At 37.7% G+C, this 17,817-nt stretch overlaps 1 protein-coding gene across 1 annotated transcript in view; it reads left to right on the forward strand.

The window, feature by feature from the left end:
- Positions 1 to 17,817, forward strand: part of LOC150100817 (uncharacterized) — a 975,156-nt gene that overhangs the window by 362,039 nt on the left and 595,300 nt on the right. Inside the window, exon 15 of the mRNA XM_090401910.1 lies at positions 7,272 to 7,503. Within this exon, the coding sequence (XP_090258036.1) occupies positions 7,272 to 7,503 (232 nt within the window). The remainder of the gene's footprint in view (positions 1 to 7,271; positions 7,504 to 17,817) is intronic.

A 17,817-nucleotide genomic window follows, 5' to 3' on the forward strand; every position in this document is an offset into this window, starting at 1 on the left:
TTAATGTGAAGGTCAAAATGTCAAGTGTGTATTTTGGTTTATATTAAACTAAAGTTTTACTCTAAGATGGTAGTTGTTTCCATAATTTTCATGATGTATTCTGATCACTGTGAAAGCATGAAAGTAAGGATGCCCTCTTTCCACTTCATTGGAACTTGATCCATTGCAGAAACTTGTTAAACGGATCTATTAATGCTGTCATCAACTTAAATGGGCCACTCATTATGAGTTTAACTACATGGAGGTTATTCTCTTAAAATATGTAGCAATGCTGTATATCTTATTATTAACATCAGGTTTACTTAATTTTTCCTGTATCTTCTACATGCCCACTATTGGTCTCTTCTCCATTCTCTTTAAACTTGAGCTCTGCATGTATACTCCATTGTAGTTGCAATTTTCTCTAGTAATTGGGCGCTAGTGTCCTTGGTAAATGTGGCGGTCGAGTTTAGTTAGTCTAGAAAACGTGTTTTTAAAGTTAAATATAGTGTGGCTTTTTGTCACAAATTTTGCTGCAATTGTGCATCGGTTAGAAATAAGTGTCCTTCAGTGGTATTATTGTTTAGAACTGTGTTGTATATATTGTGTTTTCACTGCCGTTTGTTTCACTATATCAACGTGTAAAGATGGCGTCCAACAAGAAACGTACGTCAGCGGCGCGCAGGACTTCTACTACTACACGAAAGGCTGGCTCAGCGTTAGATTTTTCGCAATGGATGCGTTGCGGAAACTGCTACATGTATGCACCGAAAAATGTGAAGGATCTGTGGTCGGTCTGGCAAAATGAGAAGAACGAAAATGTCGACGTATGTGAGAAGTGTCGGGATAGGCTGGAGCATTTAGGAATGGAAGCTGACATCGGGACCGTAGCGGAAGAACTTCGGCGGGAGTTTATGAAAATGAAAAATGACCTTCATCTTCTTCATGAGAAAGTGGAAGTGATCGGTAAGGAGATACTGGAAGTTAAAGCTGAGTTTAATGTGTTAAACAGAGAAATGAGGACTATAGAGATTACTTTAGCTGAAGTAACTAGAACAGGATTACATATGGGTGAGTCTTTGGTGAATGATTCAGTAATAAATCCCCCCCCACCCCCCCCCCCCCCCACCCCCCCCCCCCCCCACCCCCCCCCCCCCCCACCCCCCCCCCCCCCCACCCCCCCCCCCCCCCACCCCCCCCCCCCCCCACCCCCCCCCCCCCCCACCCCCCCCCCCCCCCACCCCCCCCCCCCCCCACCCCCCCCCCCCCCCACCCCCCCCCCCCCCCACCCCCCCCCCCCCCCACCCCCCCCCCCCCCCACCCCCCCCCCCCCCCACCCCCCCCCCCCCCCACCCCCCCCCCCCCCCACCCCCCCCCCCCCCCACCCCCCCCCCCCCCCACCCCCCCCCCCCCCCACCCCCCCCCCCCCCCACCCCCCCCCCCCCCCACCCCCCCCCCCCCCCACCCCCCCCCCCCCCCACCCCCCCCCCCCCCCACCCCCCCCCCCCCCCACCCCCCCCCCCCCCCACCCCCCCCCCCCCCCACCCCCCCCCCCCCCCACCCCCCCCCCCCCCCACCCCCCCCCCCCCCCACCCCCCCCCCCAAAATTTAGTAAAGCCTTCCCAGGAGCAGATGTTGATAGTAACACCACAACCTTGTATTAACATATTATTATTATTCAGGTCTCCATGGAGTCAAGACTCGTAGGAGGTCCTTCCTAAGAAACATAGTCTATCATACCATTCCTTGAACTCATTAACCGTTCTTGCTCTCACCACTCTATCAGGCAATGCATTCCACAGTTCACCGACCCTCCATGCAAAGAAACCATGCCTCACCTTCTTGCTCATAGCTTCCTTTCATAACTTCCAGGTATGGTCCCTTGTCATCACTCCTTCCTGCTTTCAACAAGCGAAAGAACTCCCCAGTATCAACCCTGTAGCTACCTCTCAACAGTTTAAAAGTCTCTATCATATCACCTCTCCTTCTTCTATCTACCAAACTCTACAGTCCACATTCCCTCTGCCGATCCTCATAACTAATACTGTACAGTCCTGAAACCAATCTTTGTTATCTACCTCTGTACCCTTTTCAAAGTTAATTTATCCCCTTCAAATCCTGGGGACCAAATTTAAGAACAATAGTCAAAGTGTGGTCTGATCAGGGTCTTATACTACGGAATGATAACTCTTATCTCTGTAGGTCAGCTTCCTTCTCAGTATTGCAGCAATCCTTTGGGTCACCTTCACCACCTTTGCAATATGTTCCCTGAATTTCAGATTTCTATCAATCATCACTCCCAGATCTCTTATTTCCCCTACTTCCTCCAGTACAGCTCCTCCAATCAAGTGTGCAGCCTCCCATCGATGTATCCCAAACTTCAAAACTTTATATTTTGCTGCATTAAACCGACATCCCCATTCATTTGTACATCTGCACTATTACTAATAACCTTTCCCTCTCCCCCCTGAATATCCTTTCCCCCCTGAAATCCATTGACAATGTCATTGATATAAAAGTTAATCAACACATTGATACTAAAAAGTGAATACACTAAAAAACAATTCCAGGAACCACCAAAAACTAATGCGAAAAATGCAAAAGAAAACACAAACAATGATAAGTGGAATCAAAAGACAATCCTAAAACCTAGTTAACAAAATACTAGGAAGAGAAGAGCGAAATATAAGAAAACCATGGATAATTGAAGAAATATTAGATTTCATGGAGGAAAGGAGGCAATACAAGAATATAGAAAAAGCAGAACAGAAAAAAAAATACAAGAAATTAAAAAATCTGATAACAAGAAAATGTAAGTAATCAAAAGAAGAATACGTTTATGAAGAATGTAAAAAGACAGAGGATCTGTTTAATAAAGGAAATCTAGAAACAGCTTATAATCAAATAACAAAAATGAGCAACAAACTGAAAAAGACCACACATAATAATGCCTTAATAGATGAGAATTGTTTATTAATTATTTATTAATAATTAATAAAAAAATATTAACTAATTATTTATTCTGAAGAAATATTTCAAGAATGGAAAAAATATCTTGAACACATGTATCAAGGAGAAGAACAGGAGGAAGAAAATGACACAGAAGCTGGTCACTAGTGGACCATCAATAATAAAAGACGAGTTTGAAAAAGCACTTAAAGACACTTAAACCCAGGAAATGATAACATCCCAAGTGAAATATGACCTCTCCATTGCTTCTGCCTTGGTATCACCATTTCTGGGTGGTCTGCCTCCCACTGACGAGACCTTAATAAAGGTTGAAACTGGTCTGGGTAGTGGCCCTTCCCTTAAGGCATAGCATTATACATGTCTGCAAGGAGATGTGCTTTGCATTATGGGAGATACTAAGACAAGGAGAGATGAGAGCTTGGTCCACCTTTGCTACGAGTTGCCAACTGATGTACTACCTTGCCTCAGTCCTGAAGATATTTTCAGGCACAAACTTTGTTTGCCTACACTTGGATAAAGGATTAAACTAAATTTATTATAAAACCAAGCACTGGACTAAAAACATACTATGAAATAAAGAGGAAAGAAAACAGAAGAGAAGAATGGAAAAAAATGCTGCTGAGCTACCAGTACATAAGACTAATGCAATAGAAGTGTAAGCAAACAAAGTTTGTGTATGAAATAAGTTCACGACTGGACTTCTTGTATATAGAGACTAATGACTTCACATCACTTGCCCTATTATCTCATAATAAAAAGCACATATCCTTACAGACATGCATAATGCTATGCACTGTGGGAAGAGTCACTGTTCAGACCGGTTTTTCACCTTTATTAAAGTCTGATCAGCGGGAGCCAGACTCATAAGTGATACTAAGGTTGAAGTAATGCAGAAGTCATATTTCCATATACAAGTAGCCTAAAGGTGTTACTAAAAGTATTACTAAAATACTCTGGATTATAGATAGATGTTGAAAGCTTTTCCACTGGGTTATACTATAAATTATAAAGATGCCAAGAAATTATATTCATGGTTTAATCCTTTATCCAAGCCTCTGTACCTGAATTACCCAGTCGTAAAGTTAATCCATGTGCAAACTTTGTGTGTTTACACTTGGATAAAGGATTAAACCAAGAATATAATTTCTTGGCATCTTTAATTTATAGTAGAACCAAGTGGAAAAACTTCTACCATCTATCTCTTATCCAGAGTAGTTTGGTAATAAGGTGTAACATCTTTTGGCTGCTTGTATATGGAAGTATTTCTTCTGTGCTACTTCAACCTTCTATCACTTCTGTGTCTGGCTCTCACTGAAGATACTTTGGTTTTCATTTATTTGTTTTTCACTTTGGTTTTATTTTACTGGTGCTAGTAGTGATTTTGACCCCACTATCACTTTTTTTTTTTAAAGCAAATATTATGATTTATTATGATTGCTGGTATGCAGTTAAAATCTGCATTAAGGGATTACTTTTGGTGGTATCATGGCTGCCATTTTATAGTAGCTCAAATAGAGCATTTTCTGGAACGTAGAATTATTTCTATATCACGGAATTATTTAATTCTTAGTCTTATGACTGAAAGTCCCCCCCCCCCTTACAATCAAACACAGAGGGTTTAATCTTTTTCAACACCTGAGAGAATGGTACCAGTTCCTCCAAGGATGCGAACTCTAGGAATTGAAAATCCAGGACATGAAGAAGCAAGAGAAGTGACTAACATTTTAAAAGAGATAGTTGTTGCTAAAAAGATTAATTCTCTCACCCTGTATGGTGGAGGGAAATATTTAATTGTAGTTGAAGATGTGGAAACGAGGCACAAACTATTACTGGATTTTACTTTCGATGGCAGCACAGTTATTCCTGTAATGATTGGGAACCAGGTAAAAACAGTAAAAATTGAAAGATTTCCAATGGAATATATAGAGAACAGTAATGAAATTCTTATAACAGACAGACATTCTCAAAATGGTTTAAGATTAGTAACATACAGAAGGGTTTATCAGGTAAAGATTCAAACTGGACTGGTTTTCTGGTGATGTCATCTTCACAATGGATATGAAGATACCTGTGCCAAATTTTGTCAATATTGGTACAACTCGAGTTATTATTATTATTATTATTATTATTATTATTAAACAAGACCTCATGGAGTCAAAGACTCATCTAGGAGGTTATGGTAAACTATCCTGGAGTACAAAGGCAGCACCTGCATTGTGGTTCATACAATCACTTGGGTGGTAATTGCCCCTAATCTAAATGCATGAAGATGGGACATACTGCTAATCAGTGTCTCAAACCTTGTCAGAAATGCAAAAGTTCTGAACACCATGTTAACACTTGTCCTTTTAGAACTTTTGCTGAAAGAATGGGAGCACCGGTAGAACCAATTAGAACACCATATATATCAGAGGCATAATGAAGCGTTCCTGGATCTTCCAATTCAGTCTAGTAAAGACGGTGCTTGTAAACAAACTACATTTGGTAAAATCAGAAAAAGCGTGCAATCAAATCGGCTAGAAATTAGTCCCAAAATTCTAGTTTTGCAGGAACCACTTTCCCAGTCAAATACAGATAGAAGAACATCAATTGAAATTACCAATATTGAACCTAACAACTGAACAGATACAAGAAGAAATGCAAAAACTGACACTTCTATAAGGAGAAACTAGAAAAGAAACAGAAAAGCAAATAAAATAGCCAAAAGAACTTAATATGCAGATAAGATCATCAAAAAGGAAAGATGAATTAATAAAAAAAAATTTGAGGATAAACGAAAAAAAATTAAAAAAAGGAACTACATATATCTAAAAGAAAAAGTAATAAAAAAATATGAACATGGAGAAAGTTGTGTATCATCAAATGAAAACTCTTCAGGCTCAGAAGAGTTTATGAACTATGAAGAACCATCTCATGCTAATAAAGAGAGAGAGATACAATTAAAGAAAATGTAATAAAGTTTACTGATTCAAAGTTTTCTCAGTATAATTATCATTTACATGAAAAGAAAATAACTAGCTTCCAAATCAAGAACCATTGGCATGAAATTGAACTAATGGAAAACAACCGTAAAAAAAAACTGATAAACAGTTTACAAGAAGCAGGCTACACAATCTGCTACTTCACAGATCGAAGACCTCATCGAGTTCATCCAAAATTTAGAAGTTAGAGACTTACCAGTGACACTTCATTAATCATAGCATCTTCTTTCTGCATTGCCTCAATAAACATACGAGAATTCCAGAAGCAAATTAAACAAGAAACTGTATGGAAACTTATGCTATGCCATAATATCAGGTTTTTCTTTCTCTAAGTAACATATTTCTGCAGATACAAAGATATAAAAACTTTAACAGAAAGATATCCACTTCTTTCTTATTGGAGCTTTGGAAGATTTAACAGGGATGGAGTAAGTGTTCTTATTAGCCCCCCCCCCCCCGGGTCATTCTGCATTATCCAAAGGAATGCAGAGGGGAGAATCTTGAAAATAGACTGGAAATACTGTGGATGTGTAATAAGGTTTATAAATGTTAATTCTCCATCCACTGGAAGAGTTAAACGAAAATTCTTTGAGGAATTGGAGAGATATTTATACAGTGTCCACTACATCATAGCAGCTGGAGATTGGAATTGTATTGAAAACCCTACTAGACAAAATAGAAGTGTGCATATCCCACTTTTCCAAGAGTGGAAAAGTGGGATATGCACAGTTAAAAACATGTCTTGAAGATGCTGAACTAGTAGACATATGGAGGATTCACAATCTTAATCTCCAGGCTTACACGTACATGAATCAAGGTATTGGTACCCCTCTTGATCAAATATCTCTTCTTCCCTTATAAATAGGATAATTCAGATACAACATCTTGACATCAATGGATCATAATCCAGTTCTATTTAAGTTCCACTGCATGGAACAAGTAGAGATCAGTTCTGGACCATGTAGACTTCAACCAAATTCCAGACCCTCTGTTCAAATTGGAATAATGTTACCTGGAATTGGGATATGTAGTTAAAATTGAAACAAGCAATAAAGAGAATATGATGTAATGGGGAAAGGAACAGGCAATATCAAAAGAAAAAAAGTTGAAAAGACCTGTATAAAGAGAGAAGCTGTTTTGTAACAAACAAACACAATGGTTTGATACAAATGAGAATTTGTAACAAACCATTTTATATCATTAGAAGCAGTAACATAGAGATAGAAGTGGAAAAGCAGAAACAAGTAGAAGAAAGAAATTTTAAGATAAAAATACAGCAGCACTTAGCAGATAGACCTTCAGCTGCATTCTTCAATAGACAATTCACTAAATTCCCCAAAGAAAGGACTTGAAGACATATCCACCACTCAAGAGATCCTCGACTCCTTTCAGAAGTCTGAAGACTATATTACTGTTGGAAATTACAACTCTTGGAAGATTAATGGCTTTCCTGTTCATATCCAAGATGGGCTTCCCAGACCCATTACAACATCTGAAGAAGTTACCACAGCCTATAAAGAATACCAGACAAGAAAATCCCTAGGACCTGATGGTCTAGATATAGAACTTTACTGTGAGGCCTGGGTTATTTCCCCCCCCCCCCCCAGTTCCAGTTATACTATTTAATTCTTTTTTCTCATTAGGACATTTACCAAGTGAATTTGTAGCAAGCCATACCATCCTCATTCCAAAACCTAATAGAGATTACACCTTAATTAGCAGCTGGAAACCTATTTCTCTATTTAATAGTGACTACAAAATATTTTTCCACATTATCAATAACAAGCTTAAAGTGGGAATGAGATACATAATTAAAAACACACAGGTGTATTCTGCTACATGATCTAATCTACTTGGTTAATACAAAAAAAGCAGTTGATGTCAGTGCTATCAGCAGACTTTACTCAAGCATTTGATAATGTCTTCTGTTCCACATCCTCCAGCAAATTAGTGTAGATAAATAGCTGCTATCTATTATCAGAGGATCCTATGCCAATTCCACTACTTGCTTCCTAGTTAATGGGTTCCTGTCAGACTTGGTCAGAATTTGAAAAGGAGTCAAACAAGGTTACCCTCTTAGTCCACTGCTCTTCACATTGGTTCTTGAACCTTTCTTATAAGAAGTCAACAATATACATGCTGTGTGAGGAATAACAGTTCCTTCAAATAGGAAGGAAAATAAGGTATTAGCATATATTGATGATGTAGTGGGCACTTTGGAGGATAATGATTCCATATATATCTCTTTAGTATTTTGAAAATTCAGCAAGATCAGCAGATTAACTGCTAATGCAGACGAGACAAAATTAAAAGTTTTTCAAAAGTGGGATCTTGGAGGCATTCCCTTTGGACTAATCCCTGAGAGAGAAAGAATCCTTCATTACATTTGGAATTTCCTTCTCCACTTACCCAATATTATGAGATCAAGAACTGGTAATATTCGGTAAGTTGTACATAATAAATATTACCGACATCACAGAAGCTGAAGAAAAGAAATATATAGTAAGCCTGTGCAGTTTTTTTGGTCCAGCTGATACCAAGAAATTAAAAAGGAATTTTTTCAACTCTCAAAGGAGGATTCAGGTTTCCAGTCTTAAAATTCTGCTATTTAAGCAATACAGCATCAAAAATGCATAAAATATTGCAGACCAATTACACATGTGCAGACCTTCTCCTGTACTACCTGTTTTCATCTTTCCCTATTTGGATTTAATGATTATAAAGGTCCAAAAGCTGAGATTGTTCCTGAATACTATAACACTCTGTGCTTAACTCTCGATTACTACAACACTCTGGCATTGACATTCTTTCCATTGCAAAAAAAGTAAAATTTGGTATAAAGAAATCTTTAATCTCTTTCAACGCAAACTTCCACTGTTGGGTACTGACAACAATACTTTGTTTCATAACTTATTGAAGTTCCAAGGATACCCTAACAGGAGGAGTCTTGCTTGGAGAATTGCATATGGCTGCCTTCCAGTCAATAGCATCAAATACTTTAACATCGGAGATCCAATCTCTGAAATCTGTTATGAATCAAACAGTAGAACACACATTCTACAGCTGCCCTTTTGTCCTGTGTGTTTGGAACAGATTATGTAATGTGGTGGGCTTTCCATTACTTATAATGAACATCCCAGCAATGGGAAGAGAACTTTGAATTTTATAATTAATGAACTGAAATACCATTAATGGAAGGTTAGACAGAAACATGGATTTGAAAACCAGCAATATGACATCCAAATGCATTATAATATTGTACTGTGGAAATTTTATTGTTCAGTCAGACAATTTTTGTATTTAGCAAGAAGCATTCTAGGAGATATCAAATTTTTGACTAGATGGTATAGATTACCTACGTGATGCAGTTTTCACTGGGGGCGGGGGAGATAAAATTCTGTCTATTCTTGCTATGAGATGTTTTATAAATAGTTCTATGCTCTTAATTCAATGTGGTCTTATAGTCAATTGCAGGGATGCCTGGAGAGCAATCCCAGGCAGAGAAGGCCAACTCAAGGTGGTTAACTCAGATAAGGCTAACCACCTGAGTATCAACCATCTTTGTGCTTAAGTTTCAATTGGTCTTTTGTTTGTCTATCTGTATGAGATTGGTGAAAAAGGAAGACTGATAGCCTTTGGCTATATGAGGATATAAAAGAGCTGAGGCCTTCTCTCTCTCATACTATCTATCTGGCTTTCTCTCTCTCTCCTAATACTATCAGGTTTTCTTGCACTCCTATACTAACTATTCTAGGCCTATGATGAGCATCCCTTCACTTTTTCACATCAGTCAAGTCGAATATAGTCTGAGTAGTGACCCCATAATGCATAGAATTATGCATGTCTATAAGGATATGTACTTTGCATTATGGGATACTGGTGCAAGCAATGTGAAGTCATTAGCCTCTATATATGAGTTACCCAGTCGTGAAGTTACTTCATACGCAAACTTTGTTTGTTTATACTTGGATAAAGGATTAAGCCAAGAATATAATTTCTTGTAATCTTTAATTTATAGTATAACCAAGTGGAAAAAACTTTCAACACATCTTTATTAACACACCCTTACACAACTTCCAGGGTGAATCTTCACTTTCAAATGCATCATATACCGAAAAATTTCTTTTGTATCAATTTTATAGAATTCTTTAGTAACTTATAAGTTTCTATCATGTCTCATATTTTCTGACTGTCAACTTAACTTTGTAGCACACACGCACACATCCTACCTGTCTTCAGTTTTCCTCATGGAAAGTATTCTGCAGACCTCTCACTGATCTCTGTGTCCTCTTTCATCCCCTCATTCACTAAGAAACCCAGGTGACTAAATTTGTGTACAGTGAAGAGAGAGAACAATTCCCATCTCCATATGTCAGTTTGTTCCTCAACCTCGGAATTATTATGCAATATTTGAATTAATAGATGGTTTTATGGTGAAAAAAAAAATTGTTGACAGCATTGTACAGTTTTTAAGAACATTGCTAATTTCAACTAATGAACAGATTATTAAGACTGAGCTATTTTGCCGACCCTTGCCTTCAGTACTTTAACTCTGTCTATAATCACTGCAAAATCCATAATCCCGTAACTTCCTACAATCCAGTACCATCAATGTAATATGGGTTTGAGATTTGTCTGCAAGCCAGCTTCTAGTACAGTCTAATTTAATAAACATAGAGAATAGAAAAGAGTCGAAAAGAACTGTCTATGATTCATTTTGATTTTTAAAAAAATTCCTTATGTCGATAAAAATTCTTAGAGATTTTGTGCTCATTGTGCAACATTATCTATAGCACCTTCTTGTAGCACTTGATCTGGTGCATCATCTATCTCCATATCTGTATTTACATCCAAGTTTTGTAATATCATATGCATCTCTAGTTTATGTTTCTATTTTCATATAGGCCCTTGCCCTCTCGTGTTACTGAGATATCTCCATCTGGATGATATACCCTACCTCAACAGTTTCATCTGATTCATTTACCTCTCTACAGCATTCATCAAAATTATTCTTTCATAATCATTCGTCCTTTTAATTTCATTACAAGGAAATAACTCTTTGGAATTACTATTGGCTTGCACCTCTAATTTCCTCTCATACTCTGATTTTGCCTTTCTTATCATACTAGTCATTCTTCTGGTGCTTTGTACTACTCAGGTGCCTTTGAACACCTTTCTCTTTAAATTCACTGTACAAATATTTTATTTTTATTTATTCATTATTATTATTATTTTTTTTTTTTTGTAGCTTCTGCTTAATGATGCTTTTCTTTCATTTAACTCCCACTTGATTTATCCTCTGACTCTAGGTATGCAGTTTGCTGTTTCTTCCCTTAAACCCATTTTCCATGCAATGACTTTGCTCCAAGCAATTTCCTGGATTGCCAGCTTAAATTAAAGAGCTAGCAACTGTAAGCAATTGCCAGCTCTTTAGTTCCACAGTATATCCCTATTAACTGATAATTCCACATTGAGTTGCTTCCCAGGTCAAGACTATACAATCACTCTCACCAGTTGATGGCAATGTGGTCATCTTGGTTACAGATAAATCCTCTGATGTAGTTACTAGATCCTGCACTCTTAAATCCATGGTAATTAAAATCTGTGTTGTCTTAGGTAATTATTTCTGTAATTAATTATTCAGTTCAATTGGGACTTCAACTATGTTTGCATAGTTGAAGTCCCTCCCATAATAATTTCTTGCCCTGTACTCATTGAGCTTATTTGCTGATGCATACTTTCTACATTCTTCCCTGATCTGTACCAGAAACCAGTTGTATATTTTGTCCTGCTCACCTATATCTCACACCATGCCCTTAATGAAATATTATCACTGACTTCCAGATGATCTCCTACTCTCTTTTTTTGCAATTCATCATCAGCAGCAATATCCCATCCTTCATCCATTCTTTTTTCTCTATCATCCCTGAAAATATTTTACTCATTTCATCCTACTAGCTACAGGGTGATCAAAATTAAAAGCATCCCAATTTTTAAGTCCTTGTGGAGTGCCATTCGGTGATTCAAATGCTGCTGAACTTTGCAGGAATACATTGTGCATCATGCATAAGTGATGTCTGAGGTGGGGGGTTAAGAAAGTAGTTCCAAAATTCATTACCAGAGCACATTGTAAATGGCGAATGCATGAAATTTGTAATATTTTATAATAAAGTTTGATAAAGGAGACTCAAGAGTCATCTTGGAACAGTGCCATGGCTTGAGACACTACAAGGAAAGGATGTCAGTGGTGCATGGCAAGTGGTTGGAGATCACTTGGCAGAGTCGAGCAGTGTCATGGGTACACCATGACACCATTCGACTTTGCCAAGGCATTTGACAAAATACCACATGGAAAACTATTACAAAAGCTGGAACAAATGGGAATGGATATGTGGCTAGTAGCATGGATAGGGGAAAGGTTGACAGACAGACACACACCGGAGAATAGCATATGGTGGAGTGGAATCTAGGAGAATGAGGGTGACTAGTGGAGTACCTCAGGGTTTGGTACTAGGGCCACTACTTGTATATCAAAGGGAAAGTTTAGAGGGCATATTGCAAAAGTTGGTAAAACAGCTCAAAGGATTACTTGGATGTTGGAAAAACATGCTAACAAGTAAAGATATGGAAGTTATTATCCCTCTTTATAAGGCTATAATTTGCCCACATCTTTACTACTGTGCACAGACTTGGTCACCCGGGTTTCTTGGGGATCAGAAGGTGGTTGAAAAGATTCAGAAATGACCAGGATGGTGACAGGTCTGTTGAATACCCCTTGCGAGGGTAGGTTGAAGATTTGTGGGTTATAAAGTTTAGTTGATAGGCAGAAAAGAGGGGATATGATAGAAACTTTTAAGATATTAAAGGGGTTTTATGAAATTGATGCAAGCTAAAATTTTCATGACAAACAGCCAGAGAACCTAGAGACCATCTAGAAGTGGCTTAAGAGTGTGGTTAAGGGTGCGTGGACCAGATTTTTTGCATGGAGAGTGGTGAGTGAGTGAGTGGAATGGATTGCCAGAATTGGTTGTGAGTTCCCTGATGGTGAATGGATTCAAGGACAGGTATGATAGGATTTGTGTGTCTATTGGTTAATTTGGATCTTTCACAATGAGTCTCAGGACTCCATGGAGATGCTGGAAAATAATAATAATAATAATTGCTTGCTTACAAATTAAGTTTAGCATATAATGTCGAATTATACTGTATAAATGTAGTGCTTTGACCAGCTTTTCTCTTGTCACTTTATCATATCCCTTTTCCAGATTACAAAACTTAAAGACAGATCCTTGTTTATATTCATTATCAGTTAAGACTTAGAGTAAAAATCTAATCCTCAAAGCCCCTGTTTGTCCTGAAGCCATCTCATTCTTCTGCAAATTTCTCTTCCTCAAAAGGATGTGTCATCTTCATTGTGAAATCAGAATGGTGAGTGAGTAAGAAGTATATGAGAAGTTGAGTAAGCCAAATGTTAAGTAATTTAGCAAGAGTCATGATCTACTTGTTTAATAAGAGTCTTGCAACAGCACAAGTCCAAAAGAAGTTGATGGAAGGCAAAATTGTTCCACTTCACAAACATGATAAGGCTAAGGCAGCATATTATAAGCTAATCTGCATAGCTGGAGTTGTAGTTAAGGTATTAGATAGGTTGGTGAGATATATGGCACAAAAATGGGTTGATAAGAGCGGTTTTCTTTGTGCTTGTTGGCATGTGTTTGTTAAAAGGAGGTTGTGTTTTACAAACTTGCATATGTACTATAACAAGGTCACAAATGTGTTGGAAAAAAGAGATGCATATACACCCTCTGTCCAAAAAGAAACCAAACTTTTCAAAAATATAAGAAACTAGTGGTGCCATCTGTTGTATCTTTTTGCTGTCAAAAGCAGCAATCTTCATTAGTGTTGTGTCAACTGTTTATGACATTTGTTTCATTAGAAGCTGAGTTATAGTGCCAAGAGTGACGGTGTGTTTTGACGAACGGTCGGAAAATGAGTCAATCGCTGCGATTGACTTTTGTGTTAAACTTGGTAAACATTTTACCAAAATGCATCAAAAAGCATACGGTGATGAATGATTATCCCATACTCAAGTTTACAAGTGGGTTAAGCGATTTCAAAGTGGTCATCCAAAAACTTGAGGACGATCTGGACTGTCCAAAAACTGGACCGAGTGAAGTTAACATCCAAAAAGTGCATGATTTCATCAAAGAAAACCCTAAATCATCCATGATTGATTGAAGATGAATTGGAGATTCCAAAATCAACTGTGCACAACATTTTGACTGAGAGTTTGGGGCCTTCGTAAATTGAATTCGTAATTTGTTCCCCACAAGTTGACTGACGACCAAAAAATGTTTCGAATTGAACACAGCAAGGACCTCATTAAAGCTGCTTGTAAGGACTCAGACTTCCTTGAAATGATCGTTACTGGTGAGGAAACATGTATTTTGAGTATGAGCCTGAAACAAAGCACCAGAGTGCTGAATGGAGACCACCAGAAGAGGGGCATCCGAAAAAAAAGTTGCTTGGAGAAGTCAATAAAGACTATGCTGATTTTTCTACGATTCTAAGGGCATTATCCACAAAGAATTCATTCCGCATGGCCAAACAGTCAATGGTGAATTTTATCTCGAAGTTTTGAAGCGATTGATAGTGAGAATTCGTCGAATACGACATGAATATCGTGATGACTGACTGTTCGTCAAAACACATCTTCATTCTTGGCACTATAACTCGGCTTATAATAAAACAGATGTCATAAACAGTTGGCGCAACACTAACGAAGGTTGCCACTTTCGACAACAAAAAGATAAAATAGATAACACCACTAGTTTCTTCTATTTTCGAAAAGTTCGGTTTCTTTTTGGACAGAGGGTGTATAGTAGTATATTTTGATATTGCAAGTACTTTTGCCACACCACAAGTTTGTCACTAAACTGAAGCAGATGGGATTGGATTATGGACTAGTGAGTTGCATAGGTGAATGGCAATCAGATAAGTATCAGCAAGTTTTGTATGGGGGAAGGGTATCTTGAAAGAGGAAAGTCATTTGGAGTGTATTGTCAGTTTTGGTACCATTGTTATTTAATTTATATATTGATGATATTGGGATACGTTTAACTGGTGATATACAACTATTTGGAGATGATGCAAAAATGAAGAGAGTGATTAGGAATCAAGCAGATGTTGTTACAGGGGGGACTTGAGTAGATTGAATGGGTGAACAACAGTATGAAACTTTCAAGTCAAGTAAATTAAAGATGCCAAGAAATTATATTCTTGGTTTAATCCTTTATCGAAGTGTAAGCAAACAAATTGTGCACCTGAAGTATTTTCATGGCAACTCGTATATAGAGGCTAATCACTTCACATCGCTTGTCTTAGTATCCCATAATGCAAAGCACATATCCTTATAGACACGTATAATGCTATGTGCTATAGGAAGGGCAGGGGCGTTGCCAGATTAGATCATGCCCTGAGGTAAACAATTAAATATCGCCCTTGATGGATTATAAGGCAAAAATATATGAAAATCTCCACTTGCTACTTTTTTTTCATTACAAGAGAAACATTAACACAAAACAATTACATAATAATATTAATGAAATGTTTGCTCTTCGGGGATATCGCACAATAAAACTGTTTATAAGCTCTTCTAAATTTAAATTATAAGATATCTCCACCTCTATCAATATAGTTGCTAGACCAACCAATCTTTCTTGGGTCATTGCTGTTCACAAATAATTTTTAATCAGTTTAAGCTTGGAAAAAGCGACATGCCTACCACAATATGGCTGGATGAGTGTCTTTATTAAGCTGCTCCTTGAGGCAAACTGCCTCTATGCTATACCCAGTCGACGGTACTGAGGAAGGGTCACAACCCAGACCAGTTTTGACCTTTATTGAGTTCTCATCAGCAGGAGCCAGACCCAGAGGTGATACCAAGTAATGCAGTTGAAGTAATGCAGAACTCATATTTCCATATGCAAGTAGCCAAAAGGTGTCACACCTTATTATTAAAATACTATGGATTAGAGATAGTTGTTGGCCAAATGACACCTTTTGGCTACTTATATATGGAAATATGACTTCTGCATTATTTCAACCTTGGTATTACCTCTGGGTCTGGTTTCCACTGATGAGACCTCAATAAAGGTCAAAACCAGTCTGGCTAGTGACCCTTCCCATAATGATTAGTATTATAGTTAATATAAAGATAGATAGATTGTGAAGTTAATGCCTTCACAACACTTGCCTTATACTATGACAAGTGTTATGAAGTCATTAAATTCTATATACGAGTTGCCCCAGTCCTGAAATTACTTCAGGTGCAAAATTTGTTTGCTTACGTTTGGATAAAGGATTAAATCAAGAATATAATTTCTTGGCATCTTTAATTGATAATATAACCAAGTTGAAAATATTCCAACAACAATTTCAATTCAAGTGTAAGGTTCTGAAATTTATAGATAACAATTGGATGCAAAGTATACATTTGGTAGGTAATTTTGGAGGAAATTGACAAGATAAGAGACATTGGAGTGATGGTAGACAAGGATCTGAAGTTCAAAGATCACATTGCACAAGTTCAAGACATCGCATCAAATTATGATAACAATGCAAAGGACTGTAACTTGTATAAATAGGTCTCATATGGATTATTGTGCACAGATTTGTCCTCTGGTTTTCATGGTGATAAGGATATGTTGGAATGGTTCCAGAGAAGACTAAGGTTGTAACTGGTCTTTAGGATGTGGGATATGAGGACAGATTAAGAGAATAAAGTTTTCAAAGCCTTTGTGAATAGGAGGAAGAGAAGGGATATGACTGAGACATTTAAGTTGGTAAAGCGTTGTTACCAGATTAATGTGGATGAAATTTTCGTAGAATGGGAGGAACAGGGTAGAATAAGGGTTACATACCTAGAAGGGTGTAAGCAGGAGCATAAGGATTCTTTGCAAGGAAAGTGGTTTGTCAGCAGAATGCTTTGCCTGACATTGTAGTGAATGCAGATACATCGAATTAGTTTAAAGCATGATCTGATGTGCTTTATGTGTAACAGTGTTTTCTTCCAGCGATGAGTCTTTAGACTCCATGGAGGTCTGGTATTGATAACTTTTTATTATCCTATTCTCAATGAGAATTCTCTTCTTGTTATCCAGAATTTAATCTTTTGACCAGGTCTGAATTATACAGTGTAGCTGCTATGCAACTTTTATGTATGAAAATATGAGTTATCTGTTCAAATATCATCTACTTTAGCTGGCTTTGCTTATTTCACATGCTTTGCATCTTCTTGGTTATAGGCCAAGAAATGAATCTCTCTGCTTAGTTGTGAATGTCAGGACTGTCACAAATAAGGACAATAACATTGTTTCATTGATTGAGTTTATTTTCCTGCAAGTAGCTGAAATAAGTGAAACATGGTTAGATCAGGATGATATCCTGACTGGAATAGAAACAGAAGGTGAGATGTTTTTCAGGATAGGGATTGGAGGGGTGGGGATACTGTAAATGACATCAGGGGAATTATGTCTGCTCAAGGTTGAAGTACAAGGGGAATATAGGGACAATGAATTTGAAGTGGTATGGTGTGAGGTAGAGACTGACGGGATGAAATATTTTGTCGGATGTTGCTTATAGGCCAGAAAGTATGAGGATGGAGTCAAATTTATATGCGAGTTGGCTTAGTAAATAAGAGAAGGGCGATCATTATGGATGATTTTAATTACTGTTATATTGATTGAAATCAAGAAATTGTATTTGGGAATAAGAACGAATTTTGTGAGATTTTGAGGACACTATCTTAGGATATGTAATGAGATTTGAGACTATTATATCTCATCATATCGAAAGAAGTGATTGTGAATGAGGTTTCTAATCTCAC

The sequence above is a fragment of the Typopeltis vanoorti genome, chromosome 12, assembly GCF_054136105.1.
Source record: "Typopeltis vanoorti isolate ZY-2024b chromosome 12, IOZ_Tvanoo_1.0, whole genome shotgun sequence".
NCBI classification, from domain to species: domain Eukaryota; kingdom Metazoa; phylum Arthropoda; class Arachnida; order Uropygi; family Thelyphonidae; genus Typopeltis; species Typopeltis vanoorti.